General features: G+C 33.6%; 1 protein-coding gene across 1 annotated transcript; it reads right to left on the bottom strand.

Moving 5' to 3' along the window:
* Positions 1-11,734: 11,734 nt before the first annotated feature.
* On the bottom strand, positions 11,735-14,987 carry LOC109177439. The gene is made up of 2 exons (XM_019326823.1): positions 14,126-14,987; positions 11,735-12,558 (listed from the first exon to the last, which is right to left on the bottom strand). The coding sequence occupies exons 1-2, from the start codon at positions 14,880-14,882 to the stop codon at positions 11,951-11,953; spliced, it is 1,365 nt and encodes a 454-aa protein (XP_019182368.1). The 5' UTR covers positions 14,883-14,987; the 3' UTR covers positions 11,735-11,950.
* Positions 14,988-15,384: the final 397 nt, after the last annotated feature.

The raw sequence follows: 15,384 nt of genomic DNA, 5'->3' as shown, positions 1-15,384 counted from the left end.
GCGAAACAGGTTGATGGGCCGCCGCCGTCGCTGTAGAGTGCCGGAATTTCTAGGGTTGTTTCGGTTTGTGAGGAGGTAAAGGGAGAGGAGATGGGGAGAAATCTCCGATTCTTGAAGGGATTGCGGCGGTGGCGGGGGAGCGTGTGCTTTTTTGCCGCATCGAGAGTTTGAGGGACGAGGAGAGCGTTAATATATAATCCTTCGCCCTTCAGCCCTGCGATTCAGTCGTCTATCTATCTCTCCACCGCCGATTATCCAGTCTCCTCCACTCAGCTCCACCGGCGGCCGACCTTAGTCTTCTCCGTCTGGCGTCTACTACTCTGCTCCATAGCTAATCTTCAAGTGGAAGAGCATTCCGTTTCCCTTCGGCTTTTTTGATTTGAGTGTTTGCGGCTGGCATCGAGAGTGTATGTTTTTGCGTTTCTGTATGTCTGTGCCGTCTGTTTGTATGCACGGGATTGAATTTTGATTGGTATGTGGCTTGGTTGAGGTCGTTTCATGTTTATTGTTTATTGAGGTGGTTTGATTTGAAGTAGTACTAAGGTTCTATATAAGGTTCTATTGTCAGATGGGTGTAATTAAATAGTCTACCTGGTTGCCATCTTCTTATTGATGTATTGCTAGTCTGTTCTCTTGTATGCATAAACATCTTCTGAAAAATACTCTGGAATCATTCCTTTTGAAAATGAGTGGCTGATGTCAGATCTCTTTGGTAAGATTTTGTGATGTGTATCTGACAATTTAAATGTTGTAATGTTTAGAAGTAAAAGAGTGAGAAAATCTCTCAGAAGTTCAGGCGGTTTGCATTTGGACTTATGATTTTTCATTTTGAGTTTTTTCTGAACGTCAAACAATAGGAAGAACGATGGAGGGGATGAACAACAATTGGTTTAAGCGCGCAGCACATGAATGGACCAAAATACCCCCAAACTTAACAGCTGATTGATGGAAAATGTAACGGAGGACCAAATTGGAGTAATTTTTTAAAGTCAAGGGATCACATTGGGTTCAATTAAAAGTCAGAATGCAAAATTGAGAATGAGCTATAGTCAAGGGATCAAAATGGGAAAAAACTCTGTTGAATTTTTAATTCTGCTACTTCATCAAATGTCAGGCTATTTTTAACTTTGTGAGATTTTTCTTAATTTGGCAAGTAATATTCTTTTAATATTGTGCAAAGTTTGATTGTAGTGTAGTTGAATTTAATTCTTGACGGTGAATCTTGACTGCTTTCAACGGTACGTCTTCTTGAATTGAATCCTTGGCTGATTAGTTTTGTCTTCTTGATCGTCTCTTCAAATCCTAATTAACTTTTAATTTTAATTTGATTGCTCTATCTGACTCTTCAAATCTCAGTTTTAGCTCTTTGGGAAATTAATTTAATTTCCTTAGCTCATTCTCTTTTCGACCGTAGCTCTTGCTTTAAAAGCTCAACTCAACATTTAAGACCTTAGCTTAAACATTAAAACCTTAGCTCATCGGTTAAAATCTTAGTCCAAACCTTGGCTGCTTATTTCCTTTGCTCATTTAATTTGAACCTTAACTCCCATCCTTAGTTTATTAAGACCTTAGCTCATTGAGAATTATTTGTTCTCTATGTGATTCAAACTCATTGTTTCTTTTCTTCCAAACATTCACTGACTCATCAGATCCTTAGAGCAACCTCATCCGTGAATAATGTGGGGAGAATGCTGCATTAAATCACTCAAGCTCAAGATTATAGCTAATGTGGGGGAGAATAGATTGGGAAAGAATGGGGCGGGCCTCCAAGGGCCAAAAATAATGTCAGAAGCCAAAAAGGAGGGACAGCTGCTGTGCGCGAAGCAGCCCACACGGGCGCGTGCAATGCATGCGACGGGCCAATCGCCGCACCTGAACCTTCTGTTTATTTATTATTTAATTTTTTTAAAAAAAAAAAATCAATTTTAGTTTTTTTTTTTTTTTCTCTCCACCCATCTTCTATTTCCTAATCACACTTACAAAAACTTCTTAAAATAATTCCATTAATGTGGATGCTCTTAGCTAAAGTTGAAACCTTAGCTCATCTTGAAACCTTAGCTTCTCAATGCATTAATTGATTAGCGCATTTCCAGATTTATTCGCCCTTTGGTCAATTAAAAATTAAACCTTAACTTATTTTCACAACCTTAGCTCATTTTGAAAACCTTAGCTCATCCTTTGTCCTCTTGGAACCCTTAGCTTAATAAATTCCTTATTTCTTACTTCGCCTGGTCCTTGAACTTGAGCTGCTACATAATCTAGCTTTCCTCTTCATTATTTGTTCGTATTTTGCTTGACTTAAAATATTTTTCTGGACTAATTTTTATTGTCCCTTATAAAATAAAATTACCCAAACACAAAGTAAAGTTAGGGGTCTAAAATTTTGACCTAAAATACATTTTGACTCATTAAAATCTAATTACAATTATTTCTAACAAAAACTTTTTCCTTGACTCTGTAAGACTGATAGTTAGACAACTTACAGTTGAATTTATTCTTAACATGCTGCTAGAATTCTGTTCTTCCTCAAAACTGGTTGAGTTTAATTTGAATTCATCTTTATAAAAACTCGCTAGCAAACCTAACTTAATAGTCTTGTTTTCAAATTGATCTCTACACTTATGTTCAGGGTTGTAGGTTTTAAGCGTAAAGGGGCTATATTTATTGTGATGGATCTAATTAACCCGGGGTAGACCCGAATCACTAAACCCGATAAGTAATCGATAGGAAAGATGTAGAACGTGTGCCGCGGGGACAACTTTGTATTGATAATATCCGTAAAAGGGTTACAGGATAAATGTGGTAATAATAATAGAAGTAGATGTCCTTAGGCAAGACACTAACTAATCCTTTTATACTAGCCAAGACTCCCAACCGCCCCCTATTCTCGCGGGGCAGTTGGATCACGCGTTGACCGGATCAATGCGAGTGCCCGGGGCCATCTTGTGCCTCCAGGCCCACGTAGGCCTCGACCGTGGTCGTAGGCCGAGGACTTGGTCGGCCTCGCCGTAGGCCGAGGCCTTGGTCGGCCTCATACGGGGCCTCCGTAGGCCTTCGCGCCGGCCTTCCCGGGTCAGTTCGCCCCGAGCCCATACTTAATATATCTATCATATTGCTTCTAGAACCATAGATAAACCGGCCATTTACAATGATCATGTTTGCAAATATCCCTCACCCTACAACCTTCATTTCTAACAAATTTGTTATCTTTTCTCATCCTTGCTTCATGGCACTAAGCTAGACAACCCATTTGAAGTCTTTGTTGGTGTTAAATGTCATTTCTTCTTTCTACCTAGGGTGTGCATGCCAATGGAGATTGGAGGATGCATGCACGCCGCCACGCCCCCTCTCGATTGGGTCAGGCTTAGCACCACCCTACTTATTTGGTGTATAACATATTCAGTTTCATTTTACATACATTATAATTTCATTTGAACACAATTATAATTTTATTCGACATTATACATACAATAGTCTTATTACAGTGAGAAATGTTATTGAATTTCATTTTATACACACAGTAGTCTTATTACAACACCACTAAATTATAATTCTAATTCAACTATGGTTTCAATATACACTCAAATATGTGAAACTCGTATTATTCAGTTTCATTTTATATACAGTGTTGTTTCATTACAACACAGTTAACTACAGTATCATTTCGATATAATAACTACAGTTTCAGTTGACAATATACACTCAATATGTGAGACATGTTATTCAGTTTCATTTTATATATACTGTTGTTTCATTTCAGTAAAACTAAAGTATCATTTTTATTCAATTACAGTTCTATTTGACAATATACACTCAATATGTGAGACATGATATTCAGTTTCATTTTATACATACTGTTTCATTTTAACACAACTAAAATATGATTTCAATTCAATTACAGTTTTATTTTATAATATAAACACAATATGCGAGACAATTTCATTTTAGATACACTGTAATTTCATTTTCTTATGAACACAAAAAAAGAAAAAAAAATAAAATAAAATAAAAAAGATTTGTTATAAAGTAACGACTGCTGTTTCTTTACTTAAAGAAACGGCGCCGTTTTCAACCCATGGTCTACCGTATAACAACCACTCCCAGGCTACACCATTCTCAAAATTCCACCAAACATCATTTTAATATCAAAATAATTTTACGATGATCCCTTCTATTTGGCAAATTATGCTGTGGAACCGTGTCCACCTTGCAAGGTAGACACGGTTCTAAAATTATTCATAATTATGAATATATGTAGTTCAAAAATTATGAACATGTAGTTCTATAATTATGAACATATAGTTCTATAATTATGAATATAGAGTTGTGAACATAATTATGAACATATAGTTCTGTAATTATGAATATAGAGATTCAATAATTGTGAATATGAAGTTCAAAAATTATGAATATATAGCTTTATAATTATGAACATATAGTTCAGTAATTATGAACATAGAATTCTGTAATTGTAAATATAGAGTTCAATAATTATGAATATGAAGTTCAAAAATTATGAATATATAACTTTATAATTATGAACATATAATTCAGTAATTCTGAACATAGAACAATGTCCACCTTACAAGGTAGACACGGTTACACCGGCATAACGATTGCTTATATTTTAACCCATACTTCATTTGACCTCCACCTTCCTATTTTCAAGTCCATCATTTGACCACCTCTCTTGGACGGCAAATTATATCATGCACCGCACGTCTTTTTTTTTTTTTAAATGAAAATAAACAGTGTTTGTTTTCCGGCGTTTCGCACCCTTTTGCAAAAAGTAACCCTGTTCTTTAGTGTCATTTTGTACACACTGAAGTTTCAGTTCAACACAACTACAGTTTCATTTCGATATAACTATAGTTTCATTCGATATTTATAGACTCAAATATGTGAAAATGTTATTTAATTTTATTTTATATACACTATAATTTCATTAAAACACAACTACATGATCCTTTTGATATAATTACTGCTTCATTGTACAATATACACTCAAATATGTGAAATGTTATTCAGTTTCATTTTATATACACTGCAGTTTCATTTCACTATAACTACAATATCATTTTGATATAACTGCAGTGTCAGTTTAAATATATTGTAGTGTTAGTTCATGTTTAATACACCAAACAAGCGGACTCCGTTAACTATAACGGCGAACCGTTTCTTTACTTAAAGAAACGGCGCCGTTTTTTACCGCAGTGCACATGCACCGCGGCCTATCATGATATAACGACCCCTCTTGGACTTATTGGGCCTTGACCCAAGGCCTATTATTATTATTATTATTATTATTATTATTATTATTATTATTAAACTTCTCTTTTATCTTCTTTTGTTGCTTTGTAAATGCATTGATAATGACACGCGGGCACCGGCCACAAGAGCCACGTGAATATTTGTTTTTCTGATTGGCACAATGACGTATATAGCAGCTGTTAAAGAGATAAAGTAGGATTGCGATTTTTTTTTTTCTGATTTTCACATAATAATAATAATAATAATAATGATAATTATTATTATTATTATTATTATTATTATTATTATTATTATTATTATTATTATTATTGAGATTTTTCCTTTTATTTCCCCCATCATCTTATTATTATTATTATTTTTTAACGGCAACCCAACATAAAATTTATGTACGAGGTTTATAATATTTTTTAAAATGTTGAGCACATATTATATGTACAACTGACTTTATTATAAAATGATGATAATATCTCAGTAGCTATCTCTTGCACTATTAATAAATGATTAATAACCTTTTTTACCTTTTTATTTAATAATATCATATGAATTGGGTAGGTAGGTCGTTATTAATAATCTATCAACTACTAAATATTAAATGATGTACATTATTGTCACATAAAGCGATTTGGTTATATAGATACCATATTATAAAATTTAGAAAATGCTAATGACTCTTACAATTATTACTTTATCAATGTTGTAATTTAGAATTGACCTTCGCAGCCAGGTAGGCGACCCCTAGACAGCCTATTTAGTCAAATAATTATTGTATAGAGTATTTTTTTTTTTTTTGAATTTTTCATTCAAAACGACGTTATTTAAACAAATAATTTTAAAAAAAAAAATCGCCTATGTTCGTTCAAAAACACCCAGACAGACGGACTAGAGACTTCAGCCCTGCCTCCATAACACTATTAAAGAGAAGAGTGGATTGAGGGAATTGCACCACCCTCCAAACCATTAAAAAAACTCTCTCTAGGCTAGCTATTTGTATTTTAGGTGTTTCATTTTACGAGATTCATATAAACACATGCGCACATACACTAAAACATAATTGCTCAAATTAAACTGTAACAGGGCGTTTGGTTGGAGGGAATTTAAATTCCATTCGCACTTAATTTCCACCTAATTCCAAAGGCCGCTAAATTCCTTAATTTGGTTGGAAGGAATTGCAATTACACACGGAATTGCAATTTCCTCATTTTCATGGAATTAAATTAAAATCCCATGCCCCCCTTGAGATTTTAATTCCATGGATTTTAGGAAAAAAAAAAAAGGATAATGATGAGACAAAATTACCCTCCTTTTTTTTACCCTAAAATTGATGTCTGACAACAATGGACATTTTTGACTTTATAATACTTATTTCCTTTCAATTCCCATGTATACCAAATACTGGAATTGAAATTCCCAGTAATTTTATTCCTGTAAACCAAACATTGGAATTTAAATTCTCACTTTATTCCTAGTAATTCACTAATTCACCCCCATGAAATTACAATTCCTTTCCCACGTAATTCCCTCTCTCCAACCAAACGTCCTGTAATTGTATCTCTTAAAAATGAAATAAAAGATGTCGGTTCGCGCTAATAAATTTGTTAAGATACAAATTTATTAAACTTGTTTTAGACTTTTCGCTTGCTTGAGACCATCATATCATCCATATCAATTATACTTTATTGGTTACGTCATATAAGCGAAGAACATGCAGTGGTGGTCGACAATGATTGGTGTAAAACCACGGAAATTCCTCTGCCAATTCAGACACATATATGAGAATAAGGATCGGACATATATATATTTACTGTCTTTTTATGCTAAGAATTGGATCGATCGGAGTTTAATTTGTAATTTAGCCTGGACGGATTGTCGCGCATGGCCTGTTCCGGTCAGTGCTGAGTTTCAATCGGAGTCCCCAATTTGCGAATCACTTTTTGACTTTAGTTTTGTACTACTCATTGGCTCATCATTCTCACATCATGCCTTTGCCACTTTAAAGTTTGGCACCCAAGCATGGGCTTATATATTTTGCTACCTATTCTAATATATATATATATATATATATATATATATATATATATATATATATATATATATATATATATATATATATATATATATATATGTTTTAGGGATTTGGGAAGGAAGGGATTTTTCTATTTTAAAGTTTTGGCAACCATCCTAGATTTCGTCTCGTAGCTATTGGAGCTACTATTCTTATTTCTCAAGTAAATATAAAAATGATGTCTTTAATTGGTTCTCAAATAACTTTAATGAAGGTTTTTTTTTTTTTTTTGTTTTTTTGTTTTTTGTTTGCTTTGTTAGATGAGAGGTAATGAGAGAGAGAAAAAAAAAAAAAACTAGGTTGTTTAAGAAGAATATGATTTTTCGCAATTTTAGAAATCTTGCAAGCATTTGAAGGGACAAACAATGCTCATCAAACTCATGTCTGGTACCCGGTTGCTTCCCTATGTGGGAGGTGATAGGTTCGAACCTCACTTAAGACTAGTAGTATGTATATGTAGGGTATCACACTTCTTTATAATAAAAAAAAAATTAAAAAAAAAAACTCATGCCTTTCACTCGACTACTCTGTTTTTTATTTTAAAAATTAAAAAATTTTAAAATTTTCAAAATCATATGGTCATGACCCCACACTAAAACATGCAAAAAAAAAAATAATAATAATAATAAATAAATAAAACTAACTCAAACCACTCAGATTGCCCTTAAGTTTCAAAGAAATACATTGGGAGTGTTTCGTAAATAACTGTTAGCTAATAATTGTTAGTTGATTGGGTTTGATTAGTTGATAACATTAGCTGATTGTAGAAATATGTTTGATAAATTAGTTGATAGCTGATTACATACAAAATGACTTTCTCAAAAAACTGATTGAAAAAGCTAAACACTCATATTGACTCATTAAACAACTAATACTGATCAAATAAGTCAAAATTAACTAATATACTAATTATGTTACTAAACACGGCCATTGTAGAATGTCAACTTGGTATTTAAAATGGACATTAACAATTAAAGAACTGATCGAAATCACTATATGGAGTTAACGTCTCATTTTTTCTATATATTATTTTTATGATTGTTTGGACTTGACTAAATTCCAGATAGGAAGACGTGTGTACCTTATTTTTAGTCCATGGTAAAATGTGTAGTGCATTTTGACAATGACTATTCCTTATCTCGCTTTATGCGAGTCAATCAAAACATAACGTTTCATACATTTTTTATGGCATATATTAAAGCAATGCCTAGAGATTGAGATCCGTGAGCGAATTAATGGTACCTTTTGCGGAGCCAAATGTGGTGCGCCATTTAAGTTCTCAACTAAAACTTAAGATTCATTTAATAGTTTCAAGATAAATACTTTTAGGATTTATTGCATTTTTGCTTCTTAAAATATGTAAGAATGGCCAAATTAATTATGGAGGTAAGTGAATGCAACATTTAATTATGCACATTAAAGTGGTGATTTGAGAACCTCAAATGATTTTTTTTTTTTTTTTTAAGTTCTAGTAACTATGTTACAATGTAGTATTTGTTCGACGTTAGCACAAAGAGCTAATAGTCTGCCTTCATTAAGGTTCGAACCCACAATCTCCCACATAGGGGAGCAACTTGGTAGAGCTTTTTGCATTTTTGGTCCCACGACTATAGTGGCACTATCAAGATTGATCTGTGACTTTCAAACCTTGTAATTTCAGTCCACGACTATTGTTTTTGTTGCAAAAATGATCTTTCCGGTCAATTTTTCGTCAAAATCTCACCGAAGAAAAAATTCCTCATTTCAAACAGGGATAAAATAGACATTTATATTGACCTTGCAATCTCATACTACTGTCGACCTCTTATTCTAACCAAAGTGCGGAAAAAAAAAAAAAACAAAAAAAAAAAACAAAACAAAACAAATTGCCAGAGACGGAAAATTGGGATGAAAATGGCAATCGATGTAGCCATTATGCTTTCCTTCAAAATAAAGAAGATGAAGATCGGCAATGGATGACGTGTTGAAGATGGCAATAGATGTTTTCCTCTTGTTCCGCACTTTGGTCAGAATAAGATGTCAACAGCGGTCCGAGATTGCAAGGTCAATGCAAATGTCTATTTTATCCATGCTTGAAATGAAGAGTTTTTTTCTCCGGTGATATTTTGACGGAAAATTGGTCGAAATGACCATTTTTGCAACAAAAACAATAGTCGTGGACTGAAATTGCAAAATTTGAATGCCGCGAATCAATTCTGATAGTGCCACTATAGTCATGGGACTAAAAGTGCAAAAAACTCATGTTTGATATATAAGTTTTAAATTCTTACTATACTTCAATTTTCATTTTTAATATCAATGACAAAAACAAATGTAAAACTTAAGATGAATTAACAATTATTGTGACAATATATAGAAAGCAAAATAACTACATTATACATAATTAGGGGCGACGACATTGGCTTGCCCCTGCAATTTAGAGGCTAATTAACTTCATAATTCTTGTATATTGTACGGAGTAATACTTATTAACAGTAAATATGTTACTAGATAATATATTTGAAAAATAGTAATGAACAGAGTTGTATTGCTATGTGTTTTGAGTACACAAGAATTAAAGTATGACCCTACTTGATGCAAGATATCCTATTTATATTAATGCCTACAACGTTTCTTTGCTCATGTAATAGTCTCCATTGTAATGAGGAGCTGAGTCTACATTAAGTGTCTGGTCTTCACCATAATTGCTTCCTCTAGTAAATTTTATAAATATTAGTATAAGGGAATCAACTTAGGGATTCCGAGCATCTATTTTTTTAATATAAGAAAACTAATTGGACAAAATCTATTCTTTTTGCAAACTAGCAAATAGCACCAGTAATTCAATTGCACATGAAACACTACCAACAAAAAGAAGCAGACAAGCAATGAAGACCAAGACAATGACAAACATATTCAAAAGCGAATTAACAAAACTTAGAGTTATTCCAACCAAAAGTAGTGTCTACTACCTAATATCATACCAACTACAATAAGTATTTAGATAATTGTTTTTAGAAAAGTGCAAATTAAACATTAATTTTAATGCCAACTATAACGAATTTCTCCTATATAATCTTTCATTAATATACTTTGAATTACTTTTTTTTTTTGAAAAATTTGAATTATTTATTTATTTAAATACAAACATTGGACATTAAATTAGTCGCACAATGCGCGTGTAAAACTAGTAATGATTATAAAAGTAATAGTGATTTATAAATTAAAATATTATAATCGATAAATTACTATTTTATAAATTAAAATATTATAATTATATATTTTATTATACTAATATAATAAAATTATTATACATATTTGATCTACATGTTATTAAGAAAGTTCTATGAAGGCAAAACTATTTGTCCAATCATCAAGTGATAATTTCTTCCAATTGTTTATGGAAAAAAGAATGTTGAGCTAAGAATTTATTTCCCCTTTTTTTGAGGGGGAAAAATTCTCGATGAAAAATATTTTTCATGACCCAAACACAAGAAGAAACGCGCTGTAATAATAGTACTATTTCTATCGAACTCTTTGTAGTATCTATTTTAAGAGTTAATACCTCACCACTGGAGTTTGATCATAGAACCTTCCTCCAAGAGGAGTTATATGTCCATATAGATCACAAGGTGCTTGACTCTTACCTCCTAATTGATTTATGTAATTATATTAGAATAGTGAAGGCTTATACCATGGACCAGGGTTCATAGTGTACTGTGAATCTTGGTGCATTGTATGTCTTATGTTGTGAGTTTTTGTATCTTGTGTTATGAAATTCTATACATTATGTTGTGAGTATATATGAATTTTGTACCTGAAATAAATTAGTAATTGTGTCTTATATTATGAAGTTCTATGTATTGTTTTATGAAATTATGTACCTATGAACACAAATTATATATGTACCTAAATCAGATTTGAAAAATAAGTAAATGTATAACATGTGCATGCGTCATGTGTCCTGTGTTGTAATTTTTTATCTTGTGTTATAAAATTATGTACCTTACGAGTATGAATTTTGTACCTTGTCATTTCGATCCAAGGTCCACAATACTATGTGGATCTTGGTCATGATATAAATTGCCTAGAATAGTAAACTGCTATGAAATAGAGTTAATTCCAGGCACCCTCAAAACATACCAATCTCACAAAAATCAAAATGTAGTAATTAAAAATCATTGCATGCATAAGCCCCGCAAAAATTAACTGAGTTGGTTTGATTGATCACCTTAAGTCTTGTTTCATTTGAGAGGTCATTGAAAGATCTTGACTATGCATGATAAAAACTCCTTGTACACTTCTCCCAAAGGTTAAATCCCCAACCCTAAGGACCTCCCACACTCCGACCCGAAACTCCTTGTACACTAAATATACAGGCAAAATGACATAAGCTGAGAAACCTAGTGTATCAAAAAACAAAACAAAACAAAAATCATGGCATAATATGGAACAATTTATTTGGCATTTTCCACTCATTTAACCTTGCATGTCAGCATCCTGCAGCATGCAACAAATTAAACGGAAAATCCTACCTAATACTAAAATGAAACTTACAGTTGCCATCTAAACATTATCCGACAAACAAAACAAAACAAAACAAATACTAGGTAGGTAGATAGCTTAGCCCTCTAAATTCTAAAACTCTCTATAGATTACAACGAAACAGGGCAATATAGCCCTGTGATTAAACACGTACAACTCATCCAAGTTGGAATAAACTCCGGCGGCTCCGGCCACCGAGTCATACTCCTCCAAGCTCCCTTCCATATTCTTCTTCACCCGTCCGGCGATCACCCGGCAAACCAACATCGCCCTCTTCTCATCCGCCACCCTCGCGCTATCGTGCGCCCTCCCACTCGTCGCCGTCGTCAGGATGCCTTTTCCGGCGACATCCTCGGCGACCTTGAAGCCGTTCTTGATGACGGCGCAGACGTTGCAGTTGGGGATTGAGTTGCAGAGGTTTGAGGAGGCGTTTACGCCGAGAGAACAGACGAAGGTGGTGCAATGGAACCTGAGGAGCTCGTTCCCGTCGGCGATGCAGCGTGGGTGCTTCTTGGCTAGCTTGTTGGCCTTGGCCTTGGTGGCTTCCCTGTAGTCCTCGAACCTTGAAATGGTCCGAGGAGTGTTGTGGACTTTGAGGATTCGGTCTATTTTGCAGATTGGGGTGTCTTTCTTCAGCCAGCTTGATTGGAATATGATCTCCACGATGTTTCTGCTTGTGTCCTCTGGACCCAGTTCTGATACTGCACTCAAATTCAACACGTACAACCATATCATTAACATGCTCTAAATCATCGCAGGCTCAGTGGATTTGACTAGTTGATAGCATTAATTGATTATAGGAAAGTGTTTGATAAATTAGTTGTTAGCTAATAGCTTATTATATATAAAATGACTTTCCAAAAAACTGATTGAATTTTAGCATTTTGGAGGAGCTGTTATAAAAAGCTAATTAATCAAACACTATTGTTTAACCAAGTCAAACATCTTGGTCAGATAAGCTAAAACTAGCTAACTATGTTACTAAAAAGGGCCTTATTATTGAATTTACTCTTCAACTATATATAGTTGTTTTTCTTGATTTAATCTTAAAAGTCTTTGTGTTCTTCATTGGGTATCCAACTTTAAAGATTTTACCTAATTGAGTCTTCTGATCTATTAAGATAGCTTGGTAATTCACTCTATTAATAACAATTTAGTCATCGAATATTGTGATTCTACTCAATTTTGTCCTTAATTACAGTGTTTTTTCCTATTTAATCCTTGATTCTAATAGCCAAAGACTAAATTAAGTAAAATCATTCAAGTTCAAGACCCAATTAATTAAGTACAAAAAGATTATAAGACTAAATCTGGAAAAAAAAAATCACTATTGTCGATGACTAAATTATATATTAATTAACTCTAGACTAAGAGTTAAATTTATACGTATGAGTTAATTTTTGTGATGTGATTATGATTTGTATTTTAAAATGGCGGATTTCTTGAACCAAATTAAACTCACCATAATTAGATCTAGAAATGTTTAACCTCAATATTGCAATTTACAAAGGGGCTTAAGCAATTTTGCATTGAAAGATTTTAAGGACTTATGAGATAAAATTAAAAATGTAAAATATTTTCTCAAAGTAGTACATGACTACATGAGTAAAGTATTATTTTTCTAAAAAAAATTCATATGGGCTGTACCGATGTACGCCCGTACTGTATTAAAATATTTTAGAAGTTAGAGTGAGACATGGGTTTTTGGATTACAAGACATAGAAATCATCAATTCCTAAATTGAATAAAAAAAGTTTGACTACAAAATTGAGGAAAAGAAAAAAGAAAGATTCTCTTTCAACATTGAATTGATGAAACACATGATTAAAAGGAGATTAAGGCTTACAACTCAACCAAATTGCATAAAATTATAAGTTCAAAACATGGTAGGAGTTGTCTATTATTTTTCTTGGTCTAAAACACGTCTCAAAACGTAATATGAGTTATCTATTGGTCTTCTTAGTCCAAAATTCACGACTGAAAATTATGAAATTTCCGACCACCTAAAAATGATCTTATATTAAGTCGAAAGCAAAAAGTGGTCGGAAATAGCAACAAATTAAAGGTTTTTCCGGATACCAAAAATGGTCGGAACAAGGCTTTTGACTTGATTTAAGATCATTTTCAGATGGTCGGAAATTCCATAATTTCCAGCAGTGACTTGTTCATACCATCTGGTAAACCCGTGTACTAACTCTGTTAGTGGCTACAGGTTTTCCCCCTGACCCAAAAAGATGGAAATTAAAAAAGAAAAGAGAAAGGAAATACCAGCATGCCTGACAGATTGATGAAGCTCCAAATTCTCAGGCTTCATGAAGATCTCACCACAGACAGGGCAAGAAGAAATGGTGGTTCTGAGAGAAGGGTCTCTGGTCATGCCAAGAACAGGGTCAACCACCATCCTGCACTCATAGCAACCGGAGAGCTTTCTGAAGGGCATAGCTCTGAAAGATCCAACAATGGAGGGGGAGCTTGTAGGGGCAGATAGAGAAGAAGAAGAAGAAGAGTTATTTGCAGTAGCAGTAGTAGCACCACCATTGTTGAGGTCATTGAGAGTGACTTTCATGGATCTAGTGGACCCATTCAAATTCTTGCATGAAGAAAAGGGAGACTTCCTCTTATTATGTTCTTCTGGGGAAGAAGAAGAGGAGAGCTCAGGCCTGTGCATCACCTTTGTGTTGCTGCAAATGGAGCCAGAACATTTCAGCTTCTTGCACTTCTTGCTGGACTCTTCAATGGGCTGATGATGATGATGAGGGTCTAATTTGGAGGTTTTGGGTTGTACGTTCTGCTTCTCTGATTGTACCTTTGGCTGCTCTGGTTGTACCTGCTCTTCCTGCTTCTGCTTCTGTTGCTGCTCTATTTGTGCCTGCAGGTGCTTGCAGGTGAAGAGGCTCCTCACAACTGCCCATGAATGTGGTTTCTGCACATTATCTTTACCCTCACAATGGCTTTGGGGTTTTGGGGTTTTTAGGTTATTCTCTTTTGGGTGTTTTTGAGAGGTTTTGGTTTTGGTTTTGGCCATTCTGGAAGAAGGATGTAGAGAGTGGTGTTGGTGAAAGTAGAAATGTTGGTATGTAATCTCAGTTTTTGTTTCTTTCAGACTTCATAGATGGATGGTTTTGCTTTAGATAAATAATAATATATTTTCTCTGGGGTCCCTTGAAGTTTGTAACAGTAACTCTGAATCCATATAGTTTAAAATTTATATTTCTGCCCCATAGAGGACATGTTCTTTTAAAAAAATAATAATAATTTCTTTTTTCTTATTTTACCTGTACTTAAATAGAAAATATTATAATGGAATCTTAAGTGTGTGTCCACTTTAGTGCAGAATTTATTGAGCTCATTTTAGAATTTATATCTAAAACACAATGATGTGTCAAACGTATAATAGTTAATTATGGACTTAATCATTATTATATAGGAAAAATGTCAAATTAATACTAAATTTTATATGAAATGTCAATTAGATAAACTTTTAAAAGTTACAATTAAATATATGAATATGTCATTATCGTGCATTA

This window comes from Ipomoea nil, unplaced genomic scaffold, assembly GCF_001879475.1.
Source record: "Ipomoea nil cultivar Tokyo-kokei standard unplaced genomic scaffold, Asagao_1.1 scaffold0804, whole genome shotgun sequence".
Lineage (NCBI taxonomy): Eukaryota > Viridiplantae > Streptophyta > Magnoliopsida > Solanales > Convolvulaceae > Ipomoea > Ipomoea nil.
Note: the sequence above shows the minus strand (reverse complement) of the source record. Positions and strands in the feature narration are given on the sequence as shown.